Source organism: Sturnus vulgaris, unplaced genomic scaffold, assembly GCF_052056855.1.
Source record: "Sturnus vulgaris isolate bStuVul1 unplaced genomic scaffold, bStuVul1.hap1 Scaffold_87, whole genome shotgun sequence".
In the NCBI taxonomy this organism is placed as follows: Eukaryota; Metazoa; Chordata; class Aves; order Passeriformes; family Sturnidae; genus Sturnus; species Sturnus vulgaris.
This window is the reverse complement of record NW_028276756.1, coordinates 3,157,691-3,181,665: the sequence shown is the minus strand read 5'-3', so window position 1 is coordinate 3,181,665 and position 23,975 is coordinate 3,157,691. Positions and strand designations below refer to the sequence as shown.

At 50.4% G+C, this 23,975-nt stretch overlaps 1 protein-coding gene and 1 non-coding gene across 2 annotated transcripts; both read right to left on the bottom strand.

Annotated features, from left to right (window-relative positions):
* Positions 1-2,056: 2,056 nt before the first annotated feature.
* Positions 2,057-2,140, bottom strand: LOC148217316 (small nucleolar RNA SNORD45). The gene has a single exon (XR_015801122.1). It is a non-coding gene; the product is annotated as a small nucleolar RNA SNORD45 (small nucleolar RNA).
* Positions 2,141-11,425: 9,285 nt separating this feature from the next.
* Positions 11,426-12,358, bottom strand: LOC148217315 (olfactory receptor 14J1-like). The gene has a single exon (XM_088158741.1). The coding sequence runs from the start codon at positions 12,356-12,358 to the stop codon at positions 11,426-11,428; it is 933 nt and encodes a 310-aa protein (XP_088014867.1).
* Between the last annotated feature and the right edge of the window lie 11,617 nt (positions 12,359-23,975).

Genomic DNA, 23,975 nt, shown 5'->3' with positions numbered 1-23,975 from the left:
TTGGGGTCCCTGGGGGTCCCTGGTGGTTTTGGGGTTTCTGGTGGATTTCGGGGTGCCTGATAATTTTCGGGGTCCTTGGGGTATTTTGGGGTTTCTGCTGAGTTTTGGTGGTTCCTGGTGGGTTTGGGGGTCCCTGGGTTGTTTTGGGAGTCCCTGGTGGGTTTGGGGATCCCTGGGGTGTTGGGGAGTTTTGTGAGGTCCTGCTGGGATTTGGGATCCTTGGGGGTTTTGGGGTTCACTGGCTGACAGGGGTCTGTGGGGTCCCTGGTGGGTTTTGGGGTCCCTGGTGGGTTTTGAGAATGTCTGGTAGGTTTTGGGGTTCCTGGTGGTTTTGGGATTCCTGGGTGTTTCCTGGTGCGTTTTGGGGTCCATGGGGTATTTGGGGAATTCTGTGGGGTCCTGATGGGATTTGGGATCCCTGGGGGTTTGGGGTTCATTGGTTGGCAGGGTCTGTGGGGTCCCTGGGGGTATTGGGGTTTCGGGTGGGTTTTGGTGGCTCCTGCTCAGTTTGGGGGTCCCTGACATGTCCCCCCACAGGAGGTCTAGGGTGGGCTATAGGACTATGGAGGGGTCTGGGGGTGTATGAGGGAATCTTTGGGAGGGTCCATGGGGCTCTCTGAGGGTCCATAGGGGTCTGTGGGAGTCCATAGGGTTCCATAGGGTCCTGTGGAAAAAGGGTCTGTGGGATCTATAGGGCCTATGTGGTCCTGTAGGGCCTGTGGGGATCTCTGTGGTCTCTGGGGTGTCTGTGGGGATCCCTAGGGGTCCATGAGTGCCCATAGGAATCTGGGAGGCGTCTGTGGGGTCTCTATGGGGATTTATGGGGGTCTCTGGAACTCTCCAAGGGTTCTGACCCCCCAGCTCCCCCACAGGGCATCCACTGGTTCCCCTGGAAAGGCTTCAACGTCTCCATCCCCTTCACTGAGATGAAGCTGCGGCCACAGCGTGGCTGAGGGGGCTGGAGGGGGGTCCCAGAGTTTGGGGGGGTCCCGTGGGGGGGTCCCAGATGGGATTTGGGGAGGTTCAAAGGTGAAGCTTTTATGGGTGGGTAATAAAAGCTGATGGTGGCTCTCCTGTCCTGGGGTGAAGCAGCGTCAGGCTGAGGTCAAGGTCATCCCCAGGCTCAAGTGTGGCTCCAAATGGTCCTTGTGGTTCTGGTCCCAGCGTCACTTGGAGTGCTGGACCCCATCCCTCACCGGCCCTGGACATGCTGAGATGTTCCCAGCCTGGCCAACACGAACATTTCCGTGGCAAATGGGAACATTTTGCATCTCGAGGCTCAGCATGGCCTCGTTTGCCTCCCTGGAGATGCACACAGCGATCACAAGAGACAGAAAACCACGAGGCCACCCAGTGGCACAGAGCCCACGCTGAAAGGCTCCTGCCCTGGGATAAGAACGGGGAGAAACCTCGCCCTGATCACTGGCCAAACACACTCCATGGAGGAGAACGACCTGAAGTTATTGCCCAAAAAATCAGAGGACATTGAGAAGTAAAATTACAAGCACCTTTCCCCCATCCTTTCTCCTTCCTGAGCTCTCCCTCCTTCCCACACGATGGCCATTGTGTCTCCAGGGACAGGAAAACGACACCAAAAATAGTTTTATTAAAAACAGAATGTTTAAATTGCAGTAGAAAATACAGCACCAGAAGCCAAATCTGGACTTTAGATACAAAAGGACCCAGATGAACACGAGGCCCTGGCTCCTTTCCTTTCCCTGCCCACAAACCCATGCCTGGGGAGCTGACAGGAGCCCAGCACAGGCACAGGGAGCCTTCCCAGGGGCTGCACATCCAAAGCCTTGGGAGCGCCTGGGTCACCCCAAACCTCACCTGTGCCACTGGCACCTGCAGCTCTGGGCACTCTCCAAAACGCTGCATCAGACACCGGGCCTGGAATGTCCCGGCTTTAACCACACACCTGCGGGAAGCACAAAACATTGCGGCTTTAGGGCCGGCCTGAGCAGAGCTCCGGGCTCAGAGCCCGGCCCGGGGACTCGATGGCACCGCGGGCAAAAGCTGCGCTGCCGGAGGGAGGGAGGGAGGGAGGGATGGCCGGGCCTCAGAGTAATTCTAGAGCTAAAGCGGTGAGAGACATCAGCTCGCCTCAGATAATACATGCCAGCGCTCATCCCGGGCCGGCCAGCGCCTCCTCCTCCTCCTCCTCCCCTTCCTTCCACAGCCCCGGCACCGGCACCCACACAGAGGATCCCCCCCGTTCCCCGCTATCCCCCCCGTTCCCCGCTATCCCCCCGTTCCCCGCTATCCCCCCAATCCCCGCTATCCCCCCCAATCCCCGCTATCCCCCCAATCCCCGCTATCCCCCCGTTCCCCGCTATCCCCCTAATCCCCGCTATCCCCCCCGTTCCCCGCTATCCTCCCAATCCCCGCTATCCCCCCAATCCCCGCTATCCCCCCCAATCCCCGCTATCCCCCCCAATCCCCGCTATCCCCCCGTTCCCCGCTATCCCCCCAATCCCCGCTATCCCCCCAATCCCCGCTATCCCCCCCAATCCCCGCTATCCCCCCCGTTCCCCGCTATCCCCCAAATCCCCGCTATCCCCCCCAATCCCCGCTATCCCCCCCAATCCCCGCTATCCCTCCCAATCCCCGCTATCCCCCCCGTTCCCCGCTATCCTCCCAATCCCCGCTATCCCCCCAATCCCCGCTATCCCCCCCAATCCCCGCTATCCCCCCCAATCCCCGCTATCCCCCCGTTCCCCGCTATCCCCCCGTTCCCCGCTATCCCCCCCGTTCCCCGCTATCCCCCCGTTCCCCGTTATCCCCCCCAATCCCCGTTATCCCCCCAATCCCCGCTATCCCCCCCGTTCCCCGCTATCCCCCCCAATCCCCGCTATCCCCCCGTTCCCCGCTATCCCCCCCGTTCCCCGTTATCCCCCCGTTCCCCGCTATCCCCCCCAATCCCCGCTATCCCCCCGTTCCCCGCTATCCCCCCCGTTCCCCGCTATCCCCCCGTTCCCCGCTATCCCCCCGTTCTCCCGGTCCCGTCCCGCACCCCGCGGCCGCTCCCCAGGATCATCCGCCCGCGCTGCCCCGGGAGGAGGAGCCGCCGCCAGGATCCGCTTCCGGGCCGTGCCCGCCTTGCCCTGGATCCACCCTCATCTCCCCCGCCTCCATCCCCATCCCCCTCCACTCTCGGGGCATCCTTCTCCACCCCAGCCGGCTCCATCCCCTCTGCCTCCATCCTGGGACCATCCATAAAAGATCCGTGTTAATCACAAAAGCATTGGGGCTTGTATAAACCAGAATACTAAGCTCTGAACTGAAGCATGGACACTAGATAAAAGAAATTATATGATTAAATAGTTCTGTTTAAAATCACCTTGTTATATTATGCTATGTTATGTTTTCCAAGTAAGCTGCATGGACTACCAGCTTGCAATATCAGTCTTCCCGATAGCCCTTCCTGCCTTTGTTTGATCAGTGCTGCCAATCTCAAGGAGCAGACTTCCAGATTTCACTGGTGGTTATCTACAAGGACCAGACGGTTATCTGTGAGACTGACTGTCTCCGCAGAGTTTGTGAATTGGGATAAGGACGTTTATTCGACCACCACTGCTTACCTGGTGTTATGAATGATGTTCTATTTTTCCAATTTATCAAGCAACAAGATTAAATTTAATAGTAGATTTTTAAATTGTAACAAAAACGAATACAATCAAAGTATTGGAGATGACAATTAAAGTATTGGAGATGAAACAATCAAAGAGCATATATTTGAGAATATACAAAATTTGGCAGTAAGTAATTCAGTATCATTGAGGTTCGTATAAAGCATAAGCAAAATTGACCGGGGGTACAGGGAGTGGCTCCCATTCCTCACGTACCAAAGCATCCAGGCTAACAATCCCACTTATATACTGTAGGCTACAGAAGGTTCTAGAAAACTCCTCCTAGTTTCTATTCCTAAAATTTCCGTCACTGTGTGTACAGTGCATGCTCTATAATGGGTTAGGGGGTCTCTCATCCTTTTGAGGGTCTTATTTCCGATGAAGGCTCATCGTCTTCATCAGTGACCGAGGTGTGACCTGCAGGTAGCTCAGGTGCACTGTGTGACTGAGCAGATGTTTTCCATAACAAGACTTTAATTGAGTCCCATGCTTGGAATCATCCCATTTTGGCCCATTTCAAGGTCAAAACTTTCTATTTCTAGATGCTGCTTGTCAGACCTACGTCCTTCTACTATTCTTGTTTGACTTTCTTCCAACCTTCTTCTTCGACTCCCAACATCTGGAAGATGTCCTGTGTCCTGTCTCACCCATCTCCCCCCTCACTCTGTAACAATTGTCTTCTATTGATCTAAATACAATGTTGTTAATATAGTTACATTTTAATTAGCACGAATCACATTTATCACACTGGGCACAGTGTTGGAAGATTGGGGGACACTGAGGCATACTATGCATGACACTGGGGGGAACTGGAAGGGAATAGGAATGAACTCAAGTGTACAAGGAGGGCCTGGAGGGGCACTGGGGTGTACTGGGCTGTCCTGGGGTTGTACTGGGCTGTACTGGGAGGGATTGGAGGGGTTGAATGGGCTCCTCCCCCCTCTGCCCATCATTGCCTGCAAACAATCAGCGCCGGGGATCGAGGCTTAGGGGCGCTGCCTGGTGTCAGCGCCATCTTTTCTTTTTGCCTATAACTCCCATCATGCCCCACGGACCGATAGAACCCCATTGGAGCTGGGACTACAACGCCCGTCATGCCCCACGCCCCACAGAACCCCGGTATCCGTCCCCACATGTCCCTTAAGTGTCCCCCAGATTCTCCAGGATCCCTAAGTACATCCACAGCACCCATTCGGGACCCCCTAAAAGCATCCCCCGATCCCCTGAATGATCCCAACCCCACAGATTCCCGATACAGTCATTTCTGGGAATTCATTTCCTCTCATCCCCGGCGGCTTCTGAGTTTCACATTACATAATCTGGCGCCTAAAACTCCTGCCCTTCTCTGCACCCTAAAGAGCCCGGTTAGAGCTCCCCAGGTTCCCCCAGAGTGCTCCCGAACCGTTCACGTTCTGTCCTGAGGACCTCAAATCGCGGCTCGGACGTAAAAGTGTCCCCGAAATGCCTTCCCGGGCCCCCAAACACCGAGCTACTTCCGGGACTACAGCTCCCATCATGCTCCGCGGTTCCCGTAGCATGCCATTGCAGTTGTGACGTCATCTCTGGTCATGCCCCATGTTTCACCGAGACACTTTGGAGCTGCGCCTACAACTCCCATGGTGCTCCACAGCTCCATTGAACCGTGTTATACCTGTGCCTACAACTCCCATGAATCCCCGCGGCCCAGAGAGCCCCGTTAGAGCCTCCCAAGTGGCCGCCCGGATCCCGAAGTGTCCATCAGAATCCCTCAGTGCCGCATCGAATTCCCACCCGGCTCCCCCAGAGTGGCCCCTTTTACCCTGTCTGAGAAAATGATTTAAAAAAAACAGCACTAAAGGAGTAAAAATAGGACTTATAAACATAAAGAGGGAGGAATCAATACCCAATAGTGGTCAATTGACAAATTAATTAATGATGGGAATAGTGTTACTTAGAACCAATGAACAAAATATTTTTTGCTTGATAAAAATGTATAGATTTTTTTACATAAATATAGAAGTAAGAAAAATATAGAACAATATTAGTATAAACAAAAAACTATTACTAAAATTTTATTAATAGGCACCTTTTAATTCCAAGTAAAATTTAATAATTTTTATTTTAATGTTTTGACTCAGTCCCAGGTGGGCGATGTCTGACATGGTGACTGAAGGGGTGAGGAGCAGGTTGTCCAATCAGTGTCAGGCTCACTCTTCTACACGCCCAGACCTCCTAAGGAGACATTCAGCATCAAGATCACCTGGCGAATGCTTCTATCACCTCTACAATGAACTGAAAAATAAAAAAATACTCAACTGAATAGAAACAAAAATCATGAGGTGCACTTCGAAATTTTCCTCCTTAACAGAACTCCAAACTGACTCCAATCAGCTGCACAAGCCCTGCAGACTTGAAGACAATTGAAGGAAGACAAAGAGATCCTGAGAGCTTTCTGTATTTTAATCACCTCCACAGTGGATTTGGGGCTGAGCCCAGGACCCTCAGGCACTGAGAGAAGGTTGAAGAAGCTGCTCCAGGAGTCAGAAGCAAAACTCCAAGTCCCTTGGAGCATCAGTGGCCCCACTGAGGGCAGGGAGTGCCAAAGGCTCCCCAGGGACTTGTGAGAGCAGATCCTTGAGGGCAGGATTGCAGGAGCCCGAGGCTGTGAGCAGGGAACTGCAATGCTGAGCAAGGCCTGGGCTGGGTGGAGGAAGCAGAAAGGCCAAGGCCTGAGCCCAGGCCTGGGCCAGCAGGGCCTGTCCCTCACAGGTGGCTCGGGGCTGTTGCTGGGGCAGTGGGATGGCAGGGGCAGCAAGGACAAATGTCATCAAGCTGTGTGACACTCCAGATGCTCATGGAACCAAGGGCCAGTGTGACGCAGCAGGGCCTGATGGAAACAAGAGGCCATGGTGAGCCTGCAGGGCTGGAACACCCCAGAACACTGAAATGCTGGGGGTGACCAAAGGTTCCTTTACTCGAGTTTGGTACAAAGGAGGAACCCCAGCCAGATATTTTCTAGAGGTCAAAAATACATAAAATTTTACTTTTAAATTATAGAAAATCAAGGAACTTTGGAAAAGGATTTAATACAAAATCTTAGTCAATATAAAACATTTATCATAGCCAGAACTTCATTAAATTTGCCTATTTAATCTAGAAATCTTTAAACACTTACATTGTTGAGGTGCCCAAAACTCTTCCATATAAAGAGTATTAGAAGGAGAGGAAAGAGAGACAGAAGGACAGAAGCTCTATAGACAGACACACACATGGCTCCCAGCTCCTAGGGTTCCAGTGTGGGTGAGACACAGACCCCAGGAGAAGGCAGGGTATGGACCATGGGCTGAGCACCTGCTCTGTGTTTTAAGCCCCTGGGCCTTCGTGGGCCTCCCCCAGGCGGGACTTGTGATTGCTGGGGCAATCAGAGCCTGGGTCAGCACCACCCCACTGTGTGACTGATTGACAGCTCATCCCCAGGTGTCTGGGACATTGATCTCATCCAGCCTCTGACAGTGACCATGGTGACACTTTGGAACCTCATGGAACCATTCTGACACTCTGGTGCCTCATAGAATCAAGGAGAGCTTTATGAAAATCAAGGGCCCCAAGGACCAAGGGTTCATTCTGACCTTGTGAAGCCTGTAGTGTAGAGGAGCCATTGTGACACAGAGAAGGCACGTGGAGCCGAGGGGCCATTGTGACACATCAGGGCCTTGTGGAAGCATGAAGCCATTGTGACATTGCAGGACCTCATGGTGTCATTGGGCCATTGTGCCACTACAGAAGCAAGGGGAACATTGTGACCCTGCAGGGCCTCATGGAACCAAGGCATGTTAACTGGAAGGTGCCAGCACAGGCAGGTCAGGCTGCCCTTGGCCTCTTGGGGGCTGCCTCTCCCCTGCTTTCCAAACACTGGAGCTCAAGGCTTTTCTTCCAGGGGAAAAGAACTGTCCTTCTCAAGGTGTCTGTGGTCAAAATTGAGATTCCTCCTCCCAAATTCCATATATCCAAGGATTCCTCCATGACAAAAGCTGCCAGGACAAACAGGTTTGGCTGGCTTTGCCTTCCAGGATTCACCTCTCATCTGCCTTTGAAACACTGGGGCTCTGTGCTTTCCTTCCAATGGAAAAGAACCATCCTTCTAATCTACACAGAAATGGCCAAAATTGGGATTCCACCTCTGAAATTCCCTATATCCCAGAGTTGCTTTCAGACAAAAGCTGCCAGGCCTGGCTGGCCTTGGCCTCTGATGTCTGCCTTTCATCTGTCCCTGAAACATCAGTGTTCTGTGCTTTCCTTCCTATCGAAAAGAACCATCCATGTCCTCCATGTGTCCATGTCTGAAATTGGGATTCCACCTCTGAAATATTGTAGATCCAAGGGTTGCTCCCAGGCAAAATCTGCCAGTACTGTCAAGTCTGGCTGGCCTTGTCCTCTGGTGACTGCCCCTGCACCACTGGGGCTTGATTCTTTCCTTCTATGGAGATCACTGGAACACTGTGGGGAACTCATGATGAAACAGAGGGAAATTAAAATTAAAATTAAAATTAAAGTATTAAGATTAAAAATACAAGAGGATGCTTTAACTAGAAGGGGGGTGACATGATTCTATGAATGCTTAATGTTCATTGTCTTTGCAAGAACAGGAGAACAGAGCAAGGCTACAAGATAAGATGGAAGAAGAATGCATAAACAGGGTGGAAGAACAAAGCTTCTTCCATATAAGGAGGTTTCCTCAGACCCCTGAGCAAGTGAAAACTGGTATCAAGGTCTGGAAGGTGAGTAAAAGCTAATACACATGTGCAAAGAAGGCAGGGTGAAAAGTTCAACTGAGAAGAAGACTGTTTACTTCATCCCAAGGACCCCCAGATGACCACCAGAGCGACCAACAAGGAGCAGTGTGCAGTCACAAAGAGGCGTGGAGTTAATTATAATACCAAGAGGGGACAGGCAGGGTTAGGAAATGAATATGTATTAGGTGCGTTGTGCAATCCTAACTTGTAGAGAATAGAAAGAGAGGCACAGGTCACCAAAGGTGTGCATGTTTTTGGAGGAGCTATCCCCCATGCACCTCAGCGCTACTTTGCAATTTTACGAGTTGTGGAGTTTTCCTGCGCTTCATTATTGGCGAGCCAGCCAGGAGATCTGTCTGGCTGAGGGAGCACCACCAGGGCAGACACCCTGAGGGGTGTCCCGGGATTTTTTCCTGGAGGGATCCTGAACCTTGGCTCTCTTGCCTTGGGGACATCAAACGACCTGCTGGCAGTGTGGATGAAGCAGTATATAATAAATATCTATAACAGGACTGCTGGTGAGTCGTACAGAGACGTCTGACACTCAGCACAGTCTCAGTGGGCTTGCAAGCTGCTGGCCAAGGGGCCCAGAGACAGAGGGAGAGGGGTCGATCCCCGGCTGATAACGCCACTGACAGAGGGGTCTCACTGAGCTGATAGAGCAGCCCGCTAGCGACTCTGGGGTGAGTTGAGTGAACCCTTGATTTTGCTGCTGTTTTGTGTGACTGTTAACTCGGGACATGTTGAGTTGTTGAGTGTGTCAGTGAGTGAATGATCGAGTGTGGAGCTCTATGTGCCTTTCCAGCCTCGGGCGACTGAGGCAGCCGGAGAAAAGCAAAGGAGTGCGGTCAGTGTGAGGTGAGTGCAAGTGAGAAGGGAGAAGTGTTGTGATTGAAGACAGAGTGGCTAGTGTTTGTTTTAAGAGTAGATAGACAAATTGAAGGAGTATCCTCACAGCAGTGGTTTGGACTTGATCCCTGGGAATATATTGATCCAATAAGCCATTGGATAAAAAGAGGGAATGAACGGGTCTGTCTAGGAGGGATATAAGAAACCTCTGCAGGGAGATTGGTAACCTTGGACTGGGAACAACCTGAAGTAGGGATTCTGAGTATTCCAGAGGGGGTGAACAGGATAATTTGTCTTTGTGGGAGATTTAGAGCTGTCAGAGGATCAAGGCATCTGGCTTGGGGTTTATTACAGTGTAGAGATTGTGAAATACATTGGTATTGTTGCTCTAATAACCAGCAGGATGTATGCCCCAAGTTTGAATTGCAAAACTATCCTAACCAAGTCAGTGTTGAACCTAAAATTCTGAAGCTAGTGTGTAGAAAGTTACATTGGGTGCCTGCAAATTGGGGTTGTGTGTGGGAAGAAAACTGGGAAAGAACAGTGAAATTGTACGAGGAAAAGTTTAGGTGGAAACAAGACAAGACAAGGAGAAGAGAATGAGAACTGGACAAAGTAAAAAGTTCCCTAAGGCCAGTCCATTAGGCTGTATTATTGCACATTGGAAAAACGTTGCTGCACACGGAGGCACAGAAACAAGAGAGACCTTATTAGATTCTGCAAGGCCTGGTGGCCTTTATATAAATTGGACAATGGAGTGAAGTGACCACCCAGTGGAACTTTGGATTTTAACACGCTATTACAGCTCATGCTATTTCTTAGGAGGGAAGGGAAGTGGATAGAGGTATCATATGCAGATATGATTTCTCCCTTCAAAATCACCCCGAATGGCAGAGGGACTGTGGGCTCAGGGCTCCATCTGACCCTCTGGTATTGACCCTAGAGAAGGAGGATAAGGCTAAGAGAGGAAAGCTCAAGCAGTGTTGTTCAGTGTGTAGTATAGGGCAAAGATGCACAAAATCTGATAAGGTTTACCAGACTGTGGCCCAGGAACAAGATCTGGCAGACGATTTGCTGAGGTCTCCCCAGAAAAGACAGGAAAGGGATGAGGATGCAGACTCAGAGGATGTTGACCCCCCTCTGATCACACACCAGACTAGACAACAGATGTTGAAGTCTGCAAGTCAAGAGTCTCTCTGAAGAATTCAGGGTGCAGGGATTGAATTAAAACCTTTGGATGGATTCAAGTATATTAAGCCACTCACACATAAAGTAGAGGTGTAAGTTTAAGTTTTAGAATAAGGAAGAATAAGTTTTAAGTGCTTTTAGGTAGTAAAGATCTCAGAGACCAGTGTAGAAGCATGAGTTCTAGTGAGGGTTGAAAAATATAGCCTTAGATACAAGTGTTTCTGTGGAGGCTCCAGGAACATAGTTTAAGACATAATAAAACTATACTAAGAATATTGCTTACATTTTTTTAGATAGAACAAGATAGAACATATATGTAGTTTATACATAGCTGGTGTGCTAAGAAACTAGAACTAGGTTTGAGTTTGTGTCTTTAGCTTGTTGGGAAGTTTGGATATAAGAATCTATGCACTGGGGAGAGACTCACCTTTTGCTTCTTGCCTTTTGATTTTGTTCCTGCCCTCTCACTTCTCTCCTCACTGCCATCATTATCACCCAAAGAAGAGAGGAGCTGCCCCAGCAACATCGGCCCTTCAGGACCTTTGGGAGCAGCTTCTGCTTCTGACTGGGACTTTACCTATTTAGGACTCTATACCAAAACTTTAGCATGGACTTGAACGCTTGTGACTCTTTGCCTTTTGAGACTGATGTGCCTTTGCAATAAACAACTTTATAGCAACTATTAGCTGCTTGGCTCTTTAAAGGAAGTAACCACAACTGACAAATGGTGCCCTGAGGAGTGGTGAATAACTGACAATCCTTTAGTTCATTTAAAGCCACATAGAGCCCAGCTCCTCATTGACATAGTCTGGGGCTGAAACAAAGGTGGAGAGACAAAATATGAGAAATAACACACACAATGACATTTTTTGTGGAAAATATGAAAAAAAACTAAAACAAGGGAAAAAAGCTCCAAAATGAAACCAACAGGAAGTATCAAAGATGACCTTTATTACAAGTGATTTGCAGAAATTGGCCAGCAGTTTACTGTTTCCAAAACCATCCAGTCATCAGTGTTCGTACTGCAGCCTTGAGCTCCTGGTTCCTCAGGCTGTAGATGAGAGGGTTCAGAGCTGGAGACACCACAGAGTACAGAACTGACACCACCAGATCCAGGGATGGGGAAGAGATGGAGGGGGGCTTCATGTGAGAAAAAACTGCAGTGCTTAGAAACAGGGAGACCACAGCCAGGTGAGGGAGGCAGGTGGAAAAAGCTTTGTGCCGTCCCTGCTCAGAGGGGATCCTCAGCACAGCCCTGAAGATCTGCACATAGGAGAAAACAATGAACACAAAGCAAATGAGTGTTAAACAGGCACTAACTGCAATGAGTCCAAATTCCCTGAGGTTGGAGTGAGAGCAGGAGAGCTTGATGATCTGAGGAATTTCACAGAAGAACTGTCCCAGGGCATTGCCATGGCACAGGGGCAGGGAAAATGTATTGGCTGTGTGCAGCAGAGCATTGAGAAAGCCACTGGCCCAGGCAGCTGCTGCCATGTGGGCACAAGCTCTGCTGCCCAGGAGGGTCCCGTAGTGCAGGGGTTTGCAGATGGACACGTAGCGGTCGTAGCACATGATGGTCAGGACGGAATACTCTGCTGACATGAAGAACATATAAAAAAAGAGCTGTGCAGCACATCCTTCATAGGAGATGTGTCTGGTGTCCCAGAGGGAATTGTGCATGGCTTTGGGGACAGTGGTGCAGATGGAGCCCAGGTCGCTGAGGGCCAGGTTGAGCAGGAAGAAGAACATGGGGGTGTGCAGGTGGTGGCCGCAGGCTACGGCGCTGATGATGAGGCCGTTGGCCAGGAGGGCAGCCAGGGAGATGGCCAGGAAGAGGCAGAAGTGCAGGAGCTGCAGCTGCCACGTGTCTGCCAATGGCAGCAGGAGGAAGTGGCTGATGGAGCTGCTGTTGGACATTTCCTCACTCTGGGCATTGTGGGCTGTTAAAAGAACACATTGATAAGCTGGGAGACATTTCCTTGAGAGAATCCTGTACAATTCAGATAGGAATCCTCTCAAAACTGATTTTCTTCCTGTGGGGGAACTTCACTAAAAACTTTTATTTTTGAATTTGAGTTTCTGCTGCTGAGTTACTGCCTCATTGTCAGCATTTTTCTCAGTATGAATGCTGAGGAGCCCAGAGGGGAAACAAGGCTACATTTGACACAGTGCAGTCTGACCTGATCCCATACAGAGACCCTTTGCTTATAATACCTGCCTCTAATTGAAGGTGATCGCACTTCAAATGTGCTGGAAAATTAAAATAGCCTTTTTGAAGGATCCAATTTCAAAACAGTTTTCCCTAAACTCTTTTTTGCCCTATTCTGATCAAGAGAGCGGCATACCAAATGTTGGTCTGGCTCTCTGCTGCCTGCAGTTCTGCCTGCTGGGAGTTGTTTCTCTCTATCCAAGCCTTGTCCCTGCCAGTGCTGCCAGAGCCCAGTCCAGCCCTGGGGGCTCAGCTCTGCCCTGCACACCCCTCCCAGCACAGGGCACTGCCCAGGGCCATCTCCCTGCCAGCAGGGCCTTAAGGGCAGCTCACACAAACTGAGATGCTGCAAGCCAAGGTGCTGCTGCTGCTGTCTGTAGGCACAGGAGGGTGAGGAGGCACTTTGTGAGGGAGATGGGAGGCAGATGTGCTGATGCCCAGGGGGACAGTGCAGGAGTGTCAGTGACACAGACACACCTGACAGCCCCTTTGCCTTGCCTTGAGGAGAAAGCTGAGAGCAGCCCTGGCCATGCAGCACCATCTCCACAGCAGGAGGAATCTGCCCTGATGGGGGTGGCTCCTTGCACCTCCAACTCCTCCCCACAGTGCATGGGGAGCTGCCAGGCAGGCTGAGAGCTGCCTCTGGCAAGTGGCACATGGGCTGGGCTGGCCAAGAGCCCTGAGGGCTGCAGGAGCTGCTCTGCAGGACAGCCCTGGGCAGCCCTGGCTGCAGCCCCAGCTTCAGCCCCTGCAGCCGTCCCTGGATCTGGGACAGTCCTCCTGACACATCCCCCAGGCTGTGGGCTGTGCTGGCTCCAGGAGATCCCTCCAGGAGCACAGGGGACATTGCCCTGCACCCACACACTCACCATGTCCAGGGCTGTGAAGATGTTTCCCCAAGTGCAGTCTCAGCTCAATGTCTTCCCAATCCTGATTGCCTTGAGCCTGTCTGTGCCTGGCTCCTGTGCCCTCAGTGCCTGCAGGCAGTGCCCTCAGCCCTGCTGGGCTGGCAGAGGAGCTGCTCCTCAGCAGAAATGTCTTTTTGAAGCTTCTCTTGGTTCACCTTGGGAGCTTCCTCTGTGCCAGGAGCCCGGCCCAGCTCATCAGCACAGACACAGCACAAGGACTTTAATGAATCTCTTGGTTCATTAAATGTTTACATCAGAATCATTCCCTGAGAGAGTGTTCAAAAAACTTCTCAAGAACTCATATTAAAATGCTGTAGTTTCTTGAAGTTTTAATGGGTCCCAATGAGGGACACAACTGAGAAAATGCACCAGGGTTCCAGTTAGAGCAGGAAATTCGAAGCAGAGATGACAGGGGGGAACAAAGAAATGTCAAGTCTTTCTCTTTTGACACCAACTCTTTTAATAGTTTATAGAATCATGCCCCCAATTATCTACTTTAATTAGTCCCTTGAGAGCTTTGTATTAACACTCAGTGGGGCTCATTAATACTTTGAGATACTCAAGGTTTGGGTTTTGCTTTTGCCTTGGAGTCTCTGAGAGCTTTGTGCAATCATGGTCTCCAATTACCTGCTTTAATTAGTCCCTTGAGAGCCTTTGTCAGTAACAACACTCAGTGGAGCTCATTAACACTTCAAGGTACTCAGGGTTAATTTAAGTTCTACTTTTTGACACTGGGTCTCTGAGAGGTTTGTGCAGTGACAGCTTCCAATTCTCTGCTTTAATTAGTCCCTTGAGAGGCTTTGTCAGTAATGATACTCAGTGGGGCTCATTAATACTTGAAGGTACTCAGTTTTTTTAAGGTACTTGGAGTTTCCCTTTTTACATGAATTCTTTTAGTAGTTTATGCAGTGATGCCCCCAATTACTGCTTTACAAGTCCCTTGAGAGCTTTGTATTGACACTCAGTGGGGCTCATTAACACTTTGAGATACTTAAGGTTTTAAAGGTAGTTTGGATTTTCCTTTCCTCTCTGACTCTCTGAGAGGTTTTTGGGCAATCCTGGCCTCCAGTTCTCTCCTCCAAGGAGTCCATGAGGAGCCTGTGTTGGGGATGGATCTCAGTGGGACCCATTAATGCTTTGAGACACTTTGGGTTTTTCTTCTGCCTTGGACTCCTGGAAAGGTTTGTGCAATCTCCTCTCAGGCCCTGAGGTTCAAGGGTTCAGCACCAAATGCACCACGGGGCTGATTGGGATCAAGCAAGTCCTGACAAACCATGGCTCTGCCTTGATTTACTTCTGGTCTGGTGCCATTCATTAGGAAGGTTTTCAAATGCAGTCATGGAGAAATATTTCCAAAAGCTAAGAAATACCCATTCCTATTTTGAAGGGTGTATTTCATTGCTGTTCTCTTTAGAGCAGAGGTGATTGCAGCATTCTGTGATTGATATTGATGCAGGGTCTCTCCTCAGGAGGTCTGGCCTGCTCACAGAAGCTGTGTCTTGAGGTCTGAGCCAGTGTGGACAGCCTTGCTCCACATTGCCCAACCCCATCCTGTCTGTCCTCACTCACCTGGGACCTGCTTTGCTTGGAGAACTGCCTGCACTCAAGCAAACAAGGCTTTTCTTGGTTTTTTCGAAGGAATCTAAAACTCATAAATTTCACCATTACAGACATCTTCTATTAGTGTGTGTCATGCCCAGGGTGCCAACAAGGAGGTTCCCCTTCATCCAAGGCAGAACCCTGCAAGGACTATTTGAGATCTTTGGACTCCTTGGTTCCCTGAGGCCTTGCAGTGTCACAAAGGCCCCTTGGTTCCATGAGGTTCTACACTGTCACAATGGAGATTTGGGTCCATGGGGTCCCACGGTGTCACAATGCTCTTTTGGGTTCCATGAGGCCTTGATCTGTCACAATGGACTTTTGTTCCTCGAGGTTCCATACTCTCAGCAATGGTCTCTGTAGTTCCAGAGTGTCACGATGGACTCTTGGTTCCATGTGGCCCCACAGTGTCACCGTGGTCTCCTTGGTTCCACAAGGCCCTGCAGTGTCACAATGGCTCACAGGTTCCATGAGGCCCCACAATGTCACAGTGGCCCCTTGGTGCCATGAGTTTCCCCAGTGTCACAATGGTTCCTTGGCTCCACGTGGCCCAGGTGTCTCACAATGGACTCTTGGTTCCGTGGGGCCCCGCAGTGTCACAGGGGTTTCCTTGGTTCTGTAGGGTCACAATGGACACTGCAGCGCCCCCTGCTGGCCGGGAGGACCTGGCACTGTGCGAGCACCTCCTGGTGGATGACCCCTGCAACTGTGAGTGGCTTGTACTGGTTTGTACTGGTTTGTGCTGGGATGGGGTCCAGGGTGTGCTGGGACAGGGCTGGAGTCACTGGGTTGCACTGGGAGAGGGTGTGTGAGTGTCTGGGTGGACCTAGCACTGTGTGTACTGGTTGTACTGGGTTATACTGGTTTGTACTGGGATGGGGTGCTGGGGGGTTACTGGTTTGCACTGGGTTCTACTGGGAAAGGGAGCAGGGGTGTGTGAGTGCCCCCTGCTGGCTGGGAGGACCTGGTGGCCGACTGTGAGTTATACTGGGTTATACTGGTTTATATTGGGATGCAGTGCAGGGTGTCACTGGGTTATACTCATTTATACTGGGATGTGGTCCTGGAGTGACAGGGTTATACTGGTTTGTACTGGTTTCTACTGGTTTCTACTCAGTTATACTTGGATATTCTGGATTTTAGTGGGTTAAACTGTGATGTATTTGGTTATACTGGGAGGAGACTTGCAGTTGCTTGGCACTGGGAGCAACTTCTGGGGATGCTGGTCTTACTGGTTTATGCTGGGATGGGGCTTGGGACCTACTGGGACTGACTTCAGGTTGTTGTGGCCTTACTGGTTTCTACTGGGAGCTGCCTACATGGGCTCAGGGGCTCAGGGGCGACCCCTAATGCTTACTGGTTTATACTGGTGCCCTCTTAGTCCACACCTGGGAACACTGGTGGGTGCTGGTGGCCAGGCAGAACCCCAAGGCTGAGCTGGCTTTCGCTGGGGCCCTGATGAGTTGTGACTTCTCCAACTTCTTGGCCTGGCACCACCACCTGCAGCTGTTGATGCCCGCCAGGAGCTCCAGCAAGGGGGAGGCCAGGGTGCTGCCCTCTGAAAAGCTGAAGGAAGGTGGGGGATTCCCTGGAAAAATTCCCACAGTTCTGTGGGATCCCCAAAATTTTCCAGCCCCTCCCTCACCTAAACTGGGAGGTGGTGGGATCTGTTGGGTTGAATGGGTAGGCCTGGTGTTCCTAAATCTCCAGTGACTTCCATGGGTAGGCCTGGTGCCTTAAATCACTGTTGATTTTAATGGGTAGACCTGAACTACCACACACCTGGGTATTCAGATATTTGAGTGCCCCCTTTCCCAGCCCAGAGCTGGAGCTGGTGCAGAACACTGCTTTCACCGACCCCAGAGTCCAAAGTACCTGGGTGTGCCTGTGCTGCATCCACTCCCAAGGTACCTTGGGGATCTCTCCCCTCCTGGGGCCCTCGCTGTGGACACACACATTTAGAGAGATAGGAAATTACAGCTTGGCAATTCCTCTCAGGCCTGGATTTCTCCTGTCTCTCAGGTCCATTCCCAGGCTGACAAGCTGACTACAGCTTCAGTTAAGGAGGCAGTCTCCCGAGTGATAACTTGGTGAAAAACAGAAAGGAATTCATAATAAAGATTAACACCTGGTGTCTTTCCCATGGGACATCCAGACATGCTGTCCCAGGGATGTTTGTCCCAATTGTCCAATGAACTACTGTCCTGTCCTAGCTGCACATAACACACTTTAAATACGGGATGTCCGTACAATAAAGTTGGCCTTTTTTCCCCAAAAGAGGTCCGTGTGTGTTGCTGCCTTTCTTTCTCTTTGCAGCACAGTAACCACACCTCACCTGAAGTTTTGGGGTGCCCTCTGAATGTTGGGGTGCCCCTCGACAGCCTCCCAGCCACTGAGGGTCATCTGTTTCCAGGTCGATCAGGATGGTGCAATGGTGGTCATCATCTTCTCCAGGCCCGTCATGGCCAGTCAGGACACTTGGGTGCCCCAAACATCACCTGGTTACACCTGGGGTACACCTGGGTACCCCTAAAATATCCTGGATCCCCCCCAAAATCACCTGGGTACACCTGGGTACCCCTTGGACACCTGGATCCAAACCCAAAATCCATGGAGTCCCCAAAAACTGGTCTCCCTAAATCCTCATTGCTTTGACTGGGTAGACCCGGTGTCCCTGAATACCCATTGACTTTAATGAGGTAGACCTGGTGTGCTGTTTATCCCTAGTTATATTCACTAATCTTTCCCAGTGGTCCCAGTTATGCCCCAGTACTCCCAGTATCCTCAGTGCTCCCCTTATCTGCTCCCAGGAATAGCTCCTAGTTTGACTAATTTGCCCTCCCATTTCTCCCAGTGCTCCCAGTTTGCCCAGTTTGTCCCTTTCCTCCTTTCTAGTGCTTCCAGTTGTCCCCCAGTAGTTCCAGTTCCTCCCCCTTAGCCCTTCCCAGTGCTCCCAGTTTAACCAGTAACCCTTCCTGATCAAGCCCTATCAATGGGTAGACCTGGGGTCCCTAAATCCACAAAAGACTTCACTAGGTTAGACCTGGTGTCCCTCAGTTCCCATTGACTTCAATGGATAGACCTGATGTTGCAAAATTTTTTGGTGTTAAAAATGCCAATTTTGGGCTCAGAATTCCCAGATTTTGAGCTGAAAATTGAGATTTTTGGGCTTACCTGGAGGCACAGCACAGGCCCCAGGTATGGGATCAGGAATTCAGAACTGGCTTCCAGGAATTCATCCAGGACTTCCAGAGCATCAGCACTGGAAGTGGAAATTCCCATAATTCAGTCCAACATTTCCCCCAGATTTCCCTATTTTAGCACGAAATTTCCGCAAAATCCACATTGACTTTAATGGAAAGACCTGGTGTCCTTATATCCCCTTTGATTTTAATGGATAATCCTGATGTCCAAAAAATCCCTAATGGGAGATTAATATTATGAGGGATGGGGAATCTTAGAAACATTGTAAAAGAGGGTTTATTGCTTTATTGCATCACTCTCATAGAAGAGTGAGACATTAAAGGTGTTACATCCAATGCCATAATATCAGAACCTGCCTCATTCTTAGTTACAATGCCTTATGTTAGTTCTGTAGCCAATCAAATACTTCTATGAACTTTGCTAGTGTCTTTTTATACCAATCATTAATTGCTTTGCTTCTCATGCCTTTGCTGCAATGCATCATTTTTCAGTAAATCATATAATCCTTCACAAACCTACACTGACACATCTTAAGTTTCTAACTAAATTTAAAACAGGATCTATTACTAAATTTTAAAATCTTTTACTATCTTACTTAACATACTGCTTTGCTTACATAATAGATATTTCTGTTTGCTGAATACATATTTCTATTTAAACTACAAACTTATAGTCTTGTTTCATGTCTGTGTCACTTTAATGATCTAATTCTCAAAGGCTTCTCCAAGGTCTTAGATCAAACCCTGTATCCATCTCAATCTCTGAGCCTGTATGCACAAGGCCCTGAGAGTTCTCCGTGCCTGCATTTCCCACACTGCAGCATCCCAATGGACCCTTGGTTTCTTGGGGACTCACAATGGCAGAAGGGTCTCCTTGGTTCCACAAGGTCCTGCAGAGCCCCTTGATTCAACGAGGCCTCAAAGTGTCATCATGGCCTCCAGGATTCCATGAGGCCCCACAGTGTCACAATGAATTCCTTTGGTTCCATGGAGTCCAGCACTGTTCCATCAGATCCTCAGTTCCATGGGCCCCTGTAGTGTCACAATGGACTCCTCAAATCAATGGGGCTGCAAAGTGTCACAGAAGTTTCCATGATTCCATGAGACTCCACCGTGTCACAATGGCCCCTCAATTCCATGGAGCCCCACAGTGTCTCTGTGGTTTCCTTGGTTTCATAAGGCCCTGAAATGTCACAATGTTCTCTTTGTTTCACAAAGCCTCAAATTTTAAAAATGGCCTCCATGGTTTCATGAGGCCCCGCTGTGTCACAATGGACCCTCGGCTCCATGACACTACAAAGTGTCACAATGGTCTCTTTGATTTGCAGTATGAGAATGGACCCTTGGTCCCTTGGAGCTCACAGGGTCACTCTTGTCCCCTTAGTTCCATGAAGCCCTGCAGTGTCACAATGGTCCTTTGGTTCCATGATGCCCAGTACTGTAACAAAGATCTCCTTGATTCCATGGTGTCAGAATGGCCCCTTTGTCCCACGGAGCCCCACACTGTCACTGTGCTCCCCTTGATTCCATGAGGCCCAGCCGTGCTACAATGGCCCCAATGGCTACAATGGTCTCCAGGGAGACTCTCTACAACCACCTGAACAGAGGCTGTAGTCAGGTGGGGGTCGGTCCCTTCTCCCAGGCAGCACCTGACAGAAGGAGAGGACACAGTCTGAAGATGAGCCAGAGGTAGTTTAGGTTTGATATCAGGAAAAATTCTTCAGTAAAAGAGTGATTGGGAACTGGAATCTTCTGCCAAGGCAGGTGGTGGAGTCATTGTCCCTGGAGGCATTTATAAAAAGACTGGATGTGGCACTCAGAGTCATGGTTAAGTTTTTAGGTGATGTTAGGTCATAGGTTGGATTTGAAGATCTCAAAGGTCATTTCCAACTTGGTGATTCTGTTTCATAATAATCTCCATTGTTACATGAGGCCTGCAGTGTCACAATGGATGTTTGGTTTTATGAGTTCCCACAGTGTAACAATGGACCCTTGGTTCCATGAGGTTCTGTAGTATAACATGGTCACCTTGGTTCTGGGAGGTTCTGCAGTGTCACAATGCACCCATGGTTGCAGGGGGTTCCACAGTGTCACCATGGCCACCTTGGATCTGCAGTATAACAATGGACCATTGGTTCCATGTGGCCCCACAGTGTCTCAATGGCCCCTTGGTTCCATGAGGCCTTTCTGTGTCACAATGGACTTTTGATTCCATGAGGTTTCTCGGTGCCACAATGGTGTCCTTGGAGCTGCAGTGTCACAATGGACCATCAGCTCCATGTGGCCCCACTCTGTCAAACTGGATTTTGGTTCCATGAGCTCCCATACTGTCAAAAGGCGCCTTTGTTCCTTCAGGATCCATAATGGAATATTTGACTCCTTGGTTCTGTGAGGCCCTGCTGTCACCAAATCTCCAAAATATCAGCATATACCTCCTTAATGTTAATTTGGTGTTAAAGGGGGCATCATTTTATTCAGGCCTCAGGTCCAATGTGACATAAAAACTAATCTTATGTGGACATGTTATTCTACAAGTATGTTGCCTATATTAAGTCACAACATGTGCTTTAAAATTTACCCATTTCTATGAAATCCACCCAAAGTTACCAGACTCAGTTTCTATTTTTTCTATCACATCATTCATGAGCCAGATTTCTTATTTTTCTCTTCCAGCTTTTCTGGCTGGGAAAGCAGCCCCCTATATGACTTATTCCTGTGCTAAAATATCAGAGGTGCAGTAAAATCTTGAATGAACCCTTTTGGTGTCAAGGCCAAGGCTCTGTGTGTGCAGGCAGAGGCAGGCAGGAGGCAGAGCTGTCAGCAAAGGAAGGGGCCAGCGAGGTGGGGCAGCCGGGGGATGACGACAGCCTGCAGGGACAGAGGCGCAGGGCATGGACACCGTAGGACAGCCTGGGCTGCAGAGGGCACAGGGATGGGCAGCAGCTGAAAGGCCCTGACACAGCCAACTCCTGCAGCACTTGGGCCATGCAGGCTGGCCCTGGGCCTGAGGCCAGCAGGGGACAAGTGAGCCTTGCTGTGCTGGGGCCTCATTGCCTCCTTGTCCCTGCTCAGCAGCCTGGCAGGGGCCGCCCCATGGTGCTGCCCTTGGCATTGCACATGCCCAGAGCCCAGTGGGCCGGGAAGAGCCCTGAGCAATGAGGGAGGGACAGGATGTGCCTTGCCAGGGGCTGGAGCTCGGCCCTTGGCCTTTTGCATTCCTGAAACACATCCAGGTTTGCTCAGCATCAGAGACATCTTTCCCTTGTTTGTCCCCACCTGTCATCAGTGCCTCCAGTGTTCTGCTCTAACTGGAACCTGGGGACACTTTCTCAGTTCTGTTCCTCAGTGGGACCCATTAAAACTTGAAGAAACTTCAGTGTCTCAATTAAAATTTGAGTTCTTGAGAAGTTTTTCAAGTACACACTGAGCGACTGAGTCTGATGCAGACAGCACCAATGCCCTGAGAGGGTCATTAAAATCCTTGTGCTGTGTCTGTGCTGATGAGCTGGGCTGGGCTCCTGGCACAGAAGGCGAACCTGGCAACCAAGAAGAGCTTCAAAAACACATTTCTCTTCATGAGCAGCTCTTCTCCCAGCCTAACAGGGCTGGGGCACTGCCTGCAGCCACCCCAGGCACAGCACAGAGGCACAGAGAGCTTCAATCAGTCAGGGCTGGGAAGATGCTCAGAAGGGACTGCGGCAGAATCACTCCCAGCCCTTGACACAGGAAGCCTCTGGCTGCAGGACAATGCAGCTGCAGCTCCTGCACTGATCTCCTAAAGCTGCAACATCCCAATGCCTGCAGAATCTGTGAGTACATTCTCTGATGATCTCTTGTGTAGAGCAGCCACGGGTGCCCAGGGCTGCGGTGCAGAGCAGGGTCCTGCAGCCCAGGCTGCTGTGCTGGGGCAGGGACTCTGCTGCCTGCCAGGGACAGCTCTCAGCCAGCCCTGGGAGCTGCTCCCAGCACTGGGGGACAAGGTCTGGGTAGAAGGAGACAGTTAGTAAGGCTTGGAAGTGTTCTCCTTGTGTGGTGAGGATGCTGCATTGTTCAGGACTACTGCTCACAGCATGACATTTAAATCTAGAACATTTCCAAACAGATTATGCAGGGAGCACAGAGAGGCAGGGGCTGCATAAAAAGGAAAATCGTGATTTTATAATCTACTGCTCTGTCTTGCGTAGATAGGAAATTGCATATAGATATTAATCTCCCAGTTCAGGTTGGGAAAAATATAATTTTTTTATCTCGGATCTTAATAAAGAAGGCAGAGACAGAAATCAGCAGAACGTCCCTCACAGGCAGCATCAAAGTCACTTTTCCAGCCTCCTCAATGTTGCTGTGATATTGCCATCAGAGCCTACAGAGTCAGAGCTGACCCTGGGCAGTGCCCTGTGCTCGGAGGGGTGTGCAGGGAAGAGCTGAGCCCCCAGGGCTGGGCTGGGCTCTGGCAGCACTGGCAAGGCCCAGCCCTGGGCACAGGGAAGCAGCTGCTGGCAGGGACAGCTCCAGGCAGCAGAGCCCTGGGCAGGCAGAGGGGGGAAAGTGCCACCAAGCTGGGCTGGGATATTTCAAGTCCTCTCCAAACTGAACTATTCCATGATTACTTTTCTTACAGATCCCCATGCCAAGACACAGCAAATGTCCAACAGCAGCTCCATCAGCCACTTCCTCCTGCTGCCATTGGCAGACACACGGCAGCTGCAGCTCCTGCACTTCTGCCTCTTCCTGGCCATCTCCCTGGCTGCCCTCCTGGCCAACGGCCTCATCATCAGCGCCGTAGCCTGCGGCCACCACCTGCACACCCCCATGTTCTTCTTCCTGCTCAACCTGGCCCTCTCTGACCTGGGCTCCATCTGCACCACTGTCCCCAAAGCAATGCACAATTCCCTCTGGAACACAAGAAACATCTCCTATGCTGGATGTGCTGCACAGGTTTTTTTTTTTGTGTTCTTCATGTCAGCAGAGTTGTATCTCCTGACCATCATGTGCTATGATCGCTACGTGTCCATCTGCAAACCCCTGCACTACGGGACCCTCCTGGGCAGCAGAGCTTGTGGCCACATGGCAGCAGCTGCCTGGGCCAGTGGCTTTCTCACTGCTCTGCTTCTCACAGCCAATACATTTTCCCTGCCCCTGTGCCAGGGCAATGCCCTGGGCCAGTTCTTCTGTGAAATCCCACCCATCCTCAAGCTCTCCTGTTCTGAATCCTATCTCAGGGAACTTTGGCTTATTGCAGTTAGTGCCTCTTCATCTTTGTGTTGTTTTTTGTTCATTGTTTTCTCCTATGTGCAGATCTTCAGGGCTGTGCTGAGGATCCCCTCTGAGCAGGGAAGGCACAAAGCCTTTTCCACCTGCCTCCCTCACCTGGCTGTGCTCTCTCTATTTGTCAGCACTGCAGTGTTTGCCTACCTGAAGCCCCCCTCCATCTCCTCCCCATCCCTTGATCTGGCCCTGTCAGTTCTGTACTCAGTGGTGCCTCCAGCCCTGAACCCTCTCATCTACAGCCTGAGGAACCAGGAGCTCAAGGATGCCCTGAGAAAATTGATAAATCTATATTTTCTGAAGCATTAAACTTTTGTGCTGCATAATCTTCTGAATGTAACTTTCTAATA